Source organism: Artemia franciscana, chromosome 11 (genome assembly GCF_032884065.1).
Source record: "Artemia franciscana chromosome 11, ASM3288406v1, whole genome shotgun sequence".
Classification (NCBI taxonomy): Eukaryota; Metazoa; Arthropoda; class Branchiopoda; order Anostraca; family Artemiidae; genus Artemia; species Artemia franciscana.
Window position 1 is genome coordinate 43,242,764 of NC_088873.1, and position 9,144 is coordinate 43,251,907.

At 36.5% G+C, this 9,144-nt stretch overlaps 1 protein-coding gene across 1 annotated transcript in view; it reads right to left on the reverse strand.

Moving 5' to 3' along the window:
• Positions 1-8,605, reverse strand: part of LOC136033260 (tubulin polyglutamylase TTLL5-like) — a gene marked incomplete in the record, with an annotated part of 75,515 nt that extends 66,910 nt beyond the window's left edge. The window contains 2 exon segments of the mRNA XM_065714009.1: positions 4,933-5,100; positions 8,546-8,605. Coding sequence (XP_065570081.1) covers positions 4,933-5,082 — 150 coding nt within the window.
• Between the last annotated feature and the right edge of the window lie 539 nt (positions 8,606-9,144).

Here is a 9,144-nt window from a genome sequence, read left to right on the forward strand (position 1 = left end):
CAAAATCTCACATTTGGAGGCATTAACTGAAAGGCCTACTGTGGATAGTGCGGCTGAAAGCTGGTAGAAGTTGGTAATTAGACTATTTTTTGTCCGGCTAAGAAGCAGAACATCATCAGCATATGCAACGTGACTAATGCCTAAATTATCATTGTAAAAAATTGACGGTTGAAGACGTTGTAGACACGAAGCTAAAACACATTTAAAAATTCTCGGGGATAACACGGCACCTTGCCTAACGCCTTTTTGAACAGGAATATACTCCCCTACCGTACCATTCCACTTCACCCTACTGAAGAATTAGCATACCAATACTTAAGCACGGAAACAATAGAAAAGTTAACACCCTAGGCTGCTAGAGAAAACAAAGCATTTGAATGAATTACATTATCAAAAGCACTAGATATGTCAACAGTCAAACAATACAGGGGACTTTTTTGAGCAACAGCTTGTTTCATTAGCCGACCCACAATATGGTGAGCTTGAAAATAGCCCATACCTTTTCTAAAACCAAGCTGGAAGGGTGTAAAATTGCACTTGGAGTTAATGGCCGGTAGCAGTACATATTCAAATAGCTTACTAACAAAACATGACACAGTGATAGGACGATAATTAGAGCAAGCACTAGGGTCCTTACCCCTCTTGACTATGGGAGTATTACAACCGGACAAAAAACTATCTGGCACAACGGACTGTGCCAAACACATCTGAAACAATAATTGCAAATGCTTCAGCAGTTCAGGACAATCATAAGCAAAAAACTTGAAGCAAAGACCATCACTATCGAGAGACTCAGACTTATTCACTTGCCTAAGAGCTCGGAGTATAACACCAGATTCCACCGACAACACTTGAGATTGGTTGATACGAATTGGGAGGATTGAGTTTACAAGCTTTGTAAAATGATTTTGGAGATTAATATTAAACGAAAGCAAAATATTTTTATAATGAGAAACGAAGTCACATAGCCGAAGAAACGAATTAATTGGAGATGAACACTTAACACTGTTTATAACACGATCCCAGGATTTCTTGTCACAAGGACCATCCCAGGCATTCAGTCTCGCTCTACGCAGGGAATATTTGTACTCTCGTTTGGTTTTCTGTTTTATTTGATGTACTGAACCAGAAAAAGGACGATTACAGGCTATCCACATACGGAGCCAGAACTTAGCTTTTTGTTTAGCTATCTTCACTTTAGGATCAACTTTCCAGAAGGGATTGTGAGTACCCGTTCGCAAGCACTCGGAGGGTACAGCTGTTTTAGCGGCAGACTTTAGACAGAACACTATTTGCTGATAATACGAGTTGATATCTATCCGCGTTGAATTTGTAGATGCAGATGTTTGCAATAAGTGGAAAGGCACTTTAATAGATGATAATAACTGGGACAATGTCAATACATAAAGTGGAACATTGGTATTTTCCCAATTTAACTTTGAGAACCACTTGGGAGAGTTACGTTGCACAGAGGTCGCCATGAAGCAAGATAGTTGGCACGTGATTGGTAAATGATCGTCGTCGATTTTAGAGTCTTCCACATGAACTATTGATGAAAGTAGAGTTGAATCTGACACAATTACATGATCAAGGTTGGAAGTAAGACCACCACGATTGTGAATATAAGTAAATAGAAGATCTTTATCAGCAAGATGGAATCCTCCAGGTAGTGAATCGAGAAAGATTTCAGATCGGTCGGAATTAGATAATAAGTCAGTGTTCATGTCACCGGCGAGAACCCATTTGGTATTTTGTTTTGAAAGGTCGCTAAGTAGTGTTCGTAGGCGATTACATGCTTGTGAAAAACTAGACAATGACTGCACAGTCTTTTTATTACAGAGGAAATAAATGTTTATAAATGCGGTATCATCACATTTTATCGCTAAGATGTTAGCGTCGCTTTGCAATAATATCGGCTGAGTCTTTTGTCTGAAATAGATGGCCAGACCTCCTGATGGTCTTCCATGGGTTTTTTGGGCGGCTCTCAAGAAGGTATAATGGGTCCGAGAACGCTTTAGGCTATCAACATTCACTTTAGAGAGAAGGTGCTCCTGTAAAAACACAATATCATTTTCAAGTAGCTCACTTATCACTAGATCCTTGTCTTTTGTACCATTAATATTAAGGGAAACAAAGCTAAACGGAGTTTGAGCATTCATTTATTAGCGTTGTTGAGAGCCGATCGGAGAACTTTGCATTTCAGGCTAAAACTTACGTGTTCCATAGTGCAATTTGCACATTTTGGTGAGACTTGGCAAGGGTTCTCCTTGGAATTCACATGAGGGCCAGAACATCTGGAACACTTGGGATGTGCTGGTGAGCTGGGACAAGCTCCAATCAGGTGATCAGTACTTTGACAGCGAAAGCATCGACGCGGAATGGGTTGAAACGGCTTAGCGCGAAAAATTTCATATCCAATACGGATTCCCGACTCCAGAACCGCATTCAGAGCGGTTTTGTCGACGAACTCGAGGCGAAAAGTACGAGAGTCGCCGATTTGACTAGCACTAGTAAGTCCTTCTACTGAGGCCTCCAAATCACCTCTTGAATAATTATGGGGTATATCCCGGACCACAGCTAAAGGCTTTTTATCAATCACTCTGGCTCCAACGTTAGGGATGGAGCTAGTAACAGCTTCAGCAAGCGAGTCGGCTGAGCGCTTATCGCGTACCATCACAACCCAGCTTTTGCTATGTGGCTTAGATTTTAGACTTATGATTCCGTCGTGACCATCCAACGTTTCGAGCTTCTTCATGCGAAGGATAGGGTCGCTGAGCTCCGGGGGTGGGTTTCTTACAACGACAGCGCAGGATGGTTTGTTCCTATTTTGATTAGGGGCTACAAGCTTAGACTTTCCCTCTGTAACCTTGGACGCAATATCACGCAGCTGTTCAAGGCAAGAATTCACCTTGGCACTGAGGGTACTGAAGGCATCGACAGGGATCATTGGCACTTCGCTGGGACATTTGATAACAAAGTCCGGAAGCTTTATGTTCTGGGAATTGCACTTTACAAGCAAAGAAATAATGTCCGAAGCACAGTTTAATGCAGCATTGGCTCCTACGCGCTTCGATGGGACTTCATTCGGAAAAAGATTTAAAAAAAGCAATTTACGGGTCTCACCAAGAGAAGAAGACTCGAAGAAATCGGCCAAGTACTCTTTTATCGTATCGGGCGAAACTCCTTTTGCAAAATTTTTCTGTACAAAGCACAGGATAGGATTGTAGAAAAGTTCATTTTCGCACCAATTGCCAATTCCCATTTTCTCTAGATTGAAGGTTCACTTGCGAGAGAAGTAAGGGAAGCGTTGGAGGCTGCCTACCTTGTCCCCACAATTTAAGGGACAAGCCCGGCGGGTACCACGGCTCTTGCAAACAGCTCTCCCCCACCCTTCTGCTTACTTTTCTCCTCTCACCTTTATCGAAACGCAATCGTCTATAATATCGAAAATTATAATTATTTTTGCAACTGCTTAATCCTGACCTATATCATATATAGTTCATGAAAAAATCGATAAGAGAAATCACTGTTCCCAAGGGAATTTTCACTCAAGTCTGAAAATAATCCGCTTATTTATAATTCTTTGGACACTGAATTAATTATTATGAAAAAATTGGCTATATGTCAGGTAGAGACGATAATCCTGTACCAAATGTTAGTGATAGGTTCAATCCAAATATTCATCAAATATTCATTCCAAAGTTTCATCAAATTTAGTATTTGTCATCACAAGTTACGAGCCTGAGAGAATTTGCCTTATTTTGCAAAATAGGGTGGAATTTCCCCTAAAAGTCTTAGAATCTGAACGAAAATCACATCATCTCATTCAGCGTATTAGAAAACCCTATTGCGAAAATTTCAAGCTCCTATCTACAAAAATGTGGAATTTCGTATTTTTTGCCAGAACATAGATCGCGGGTGCGTGTTTATTTTATTTTTTTTCCCAGGAGTTATCGTATAGATCAAGTGGTCCAAGAACGTGGCAAGAGGGCTCATTCTAATGGAAATGAAAAGTTCTAATGCCCTTTTTAAGTAACCAAAAAACTGGAAGGCACCTAGGCGCTCTCCCACGCTCATTTTTTCCCAAAGTCAACGGATCAAAATTTTGAGATAGCCATTTTGTTTAGCATAGTCGAAAACTATAGTAACTATGTCTCTGGGGATGACTTACACCCCCACAGAAGCCATTTAGCCAAAAAAAGAATTAAAATGCAAATTTCATTTTAATAGTTTATGTCCGGAGAGCCAAAATCAAACATGCGTTAATTCAAAAACGTTCAGAACTTAAATAAAAAAAAGTTTTTATAACTGAAGTAAGGAGCGACATTAAAACTTACAACGAACAGAAATTGCTCCGTATATGAAAAGGGCTGTTCTCTTTTCAACGCCGCGCTCTTTACGCTAAAGTTTTTTACTTATTGATAAAGTAGAATTGAGAGAAAGAGTCAAACTGTAGCGTAAAGAGCGAGGCCCCTTTCATATGCGAAGTAATTTCTGTTCGTTTCATGTTTTAATGTCGCTCCTTGCTTTCAGTTATAAAAACCATTTTTTTTTATCATCAAGTAAAGGTAATATATCATTTTTCAGTTTAATTGATCTGCTATAGGCCTATAGCAAAAACACCAAAAAACTTTGATGCTAATATGAATAAAAGTCAGTTAATTGTTTATAACCTAAGAAATTAGTGTTGTTGCTGTGAATAATCTATAAGTAATCTTAGTAAATTGTATGTTTTCTCAAAATATTTTAACGTAATAGGTTTATAAATATACTTTATAACAAAATCTTCTTAGACAATTTCAACAATAGTTTCGTTAGGTGGGAAATGTGGGAAAAAATTTTTTACCAAAATATTAGCTCTGAAATTTTTGTTTATTTTAATGTGATTTTTAAATTAACACTGGGGTTAATAACCAAAATATTCTGTTTTACCTGTGCTAATCCATGTGCTTCTAATATTAATGACAGAATTCCACACTCTCCTTTCTTGCATTTAAAAAGTACACTTGTAGGTGACTGGAGTTTTCTGACTTTTGGGTTCAACCCTTCTGGATCAAAATGTATTAAATTTCTCTTCTTCATAACTTACCTCTGGTGGTTCTAAAAAAGTATAATTTATTAAAGCCTTGTTCAAACTTTAATTTAAAAAGAAATAAATGTATCTTGGGTCTGTTTCTACAAACTATCATGTTTACAACTGGTCGACAGCAATATTGGGTCAAGCTTAATTATAGACAAAATCAGAAAGGAAAAAAAAATATTCAGTTGAATTCCCCATTCAAAGTTCTTCCCAAATATAGAAATTACCATCGTCACCAATGGATACCATCCTTATCCCCTGTTATTAGGCTATACATGTTCCTAGTCCATACAGGTAAATTTATTGTTAAAAAAATTATTGTAAATTATCCTTAATTTCTGAACACCAAAGAGTACTATCATCTGCAAATGCAAATAGCACTGGGTCTTCAGCTGCCGTACGAGGTAGAACAAAATTGTGATTACAAATCCTGCAACAACTTCGTTTAGTTTGTTCAGATACAGCAATGAACAGATCATTGATGAATGTAAAAAATAAAACAAGTTCTAGGATAAACTCTTGAGGGATATCAAAACGGGATTGATCTTAAAGTTTAGTGTCAATACTGATAGACCTTCCAGATAAATAAGTTTCAAACCAATGATAAATGTTTTCCCGTGTTCATATGTGTTCTATTTTGAAAATTAGGATAGTATGTGATGTGCTGTCAAATGCTTTAATGACGTCAATCAAAGTTGCAGCTTGAACTCCAGCCTGATCAAGTGCCACACCTCATCAAGTGCCTTCTGAATGAACTCCAGCAAGACCATGTAAGCATTTTCTGTTGAGTGTTTAGGGCGAAAACCAAATTGCTTGTAATGGATTTTTATGGTGATTTAAAATATATAAGTTTAATCAAATTTAGTGTTACCCATCAATACTTACGAGCCTGAGAAAAGTTGCCTTATTTTGGGAAATAGGGGAAAACACCACCTAAAAGTCATTGAATCTTAACAAAAATCACACCACCGCATTCAGAGTATCTGAAAACTCTTCAAGCTGTTATTTACAAAAATGTGGAATCCGTATTTTTTTTTCCAGATGACCGATCACGGGTGCATGTTTATTTGTTTTATTTGTTTTTCTTTCTGTTTTTTTCCAGTGGTGATCGCATTGACCCAGGAGTGCTAGAATGTCACGAGAGGGCTCACTCTAACGGCAATTAAAAGTTCTATTGCCCTTTTTAAGTGACCGAAAAAATTAGAGGGCACTTAGACCCCCTCCTACGCTCATTTTCTCCCAAAGTCAACAGATCAAATTTTGAGATAGCCATTTTGTTCAACATAGCCAAAAAACCTGATGAAAATGTCTTTGGGAACAACTTACTCACTCACTGTCTAAGGGGGAGGGGCTGAAAGTTACAAAATTTGACCAGTGTCTAGGGGAAGGTTGATTGAAGGGGGCTACGTGGGAGGATCTTTCCATGGAGGAATTTGTCATGAAAGAAGGTAATTTCCATGAAGTATATGATAAGTTTTTTCACCTGGCACTAAGGAGCAGCATTAAAACTTAACACGAACAAAAATTGTTACACATATGGGGGTTTTTTCCTCCTAAATACCTCGCTCTTTACGCTAAAGTATTTCTAGTAATTTCAAATGTTTATTCTACGGGCTTTGTGATTCAGGGATCATTCTTAAAGAATTGCGACAAAATTTAAGCTTTAGAGTAAAGAGTGAGGTAGTAACGAGGGGGCGAACCCCCTCACACACGTAATAAAAACATAAAAAACATAGTAGTTCGTTACGTAAGTTAATTTGTACGTTACGTATATTTCCTACTAATAACGTTCGTATAAAGTTGAAAGTTCTAGTTGGTGTTTTAAGTAGCCAACAGATTGGAAGGCAACTAGACCTCCTCCTCCACCCGTTTTTTCTCTGATCTTCCGATTAAAACTAAGTGAAAGCCATAAGTGATTTAGAAAAAAAAATCAATATGCGAGTTTTGTTTTAATATATTAATAAAAGTATTAACTCAAATTTAATATATTAAAAATATATTAATTCAAAGTCGTTCAGAAATTAAATGAAAACAACAAGTTTTTTAACTGAAAGTAAGGAGCGACATTAAAACTTAAAACGAATAGAAATTACTCCGTATATTAAAAAGGCTTCTCCCTTCTCAACGTCCCGTTCTTCACACTAAAGTTTTTTACTGTTTTAAAAAGCAAAGTTGAGAAAAAATGTAAAACTTTAGCGTAAAGAGCGGGGCGTTGAAGAGGGAAAAGCCCCTTTAATATACGGGGTAATTTCTGTTCGTTTTAGTTTTCATGTCGCTCCTTACTTTCAGTTAAAAACTTGATTTTTTTCATTTAATTTTATTAAGAAAGGATAAAGTCTAGATTACATACATTTTTCAAAAATTTTACTAAAGGCTGATAGAAGAGAAATTATTCGATAATTAGAAGGATTGTCTCAAGAACTACCCTTATGAAAATCAACTAATCTGGCAGATTTTAGGGCACAAGGAAGAGCTAATTCAAAAATGACAAGTTCACAAGAATGGTGAGAGGAGATAGAATCGAGGGTAATATAAACTTCAAAACCTTGGCAAGAATTTGGTCAGGTCCTTAAGAAAAAGACTCTTTTAGCCAAGAGACGATTCTTTGGACTCTAAACTCGGAATTAGGATTCAAAGCCAATGGATTTGACAAGAAGTACCGAGGTACTTTTGAAAGTCACTGGTAGAAGAATCACTAGCCGAAATATCTCCAGATATCGATTTCCCTATGGACGCAAAATATGAGCAAAATTAATCCATTATGACCTTACTATTAGTTATTACTGCCCCCTTAAAAATTAATTTTTTTTGCATGCTATTTCTTTTGGAATTAGATGTAGAACTGTGTTTATAAGTTACCATTTTTTTTTTATATCTTTGCTGAATAAGGAGAACATATGGGAGTAATAACTATACTTGGCTTTACGAATTAGGGAATTCAATGAATTTCTATATTTTTTATACTTTTTAACATGATGATGAGGTTTTGAGGAATTGAATGCCTTCTACAAATCACTTTTTCTTTTTATACACTTTGGAAGAGCTGCAGTCATCCAAAGGGCATGAGTAATGGAACGCTGGGAGCTTTTAGCATTCAAGGTTACACAGCAACTATCAACAAAGGTTTCTATGACCAGATCAAGGATTTAATTGGAAAGACTATCAACCGACCGACTTGAATCGGTCAGAAACATCCGGTCAGATGTATCAGACAATCGAAATCTAAACTACTCAAGTTGATGATGTTGGTAACAGACTGGTAAATTACAAGGAGGGGATGAAATTGAAGGTAGGTCAGCATCTTTTTGTTCATGGATTAAAAGCTGCTATTGGTTATTATTAAGTACTCATAAAAAGAGCCAAAAATTCTCCCTGAATTCTCTTCTAAAAGAATTTAGCTGGGAAACGATTCATTTTTATCAGAATCAAATAACCAATGTTCATAAACTAATTAAAAAAGACTACCGATCCAAAAACTGAGTTTTCTAACCAAACAAACACAATATTCCAATATTTCACTTCTTGCTTTATATAGGGATAAAGCGAGACTGAATTTATCTTTGAGAAAGGTTTAAAGGAAGAGAAAATTCATTTCCATGTCAACATATAAATAAAATTAAGAAGATGGCGTGTCGAGCTTATCTAAGTTAATCTTAAGTAAGTGAATTATTTATTTTTTATTAATTTGTCGATGTTATGCAAACTATAAGCTTTGTCAACTATATAATTCTTTTTCATCATTTTTCGCTTCAGTCTTGCTTGAATTGTAAAGCACAATCTATGGAAGGATCAAATGAAACGGTATTTAAAGGCTTTAGTATTGTTATTATATTGGTGTTTATGAGCTGCTTTTCTTAGTTTACCTTAAAAATATTTAGCTTTTTCTAATTGGTAATGTTTTAGTAAGTCTTATTAAAACTCTGTGTCTTTTGGGACTTGATTATAAAAATTCAACAAAATTCTAATCAAGGGCTGCTCTGGCTTGACGATCTCTGGCTTTGGCTCATATGTACTGAACCTTTTTATATGTAAAACTAGGTGTTGGTGTGGTGCTTTGCGTCTCC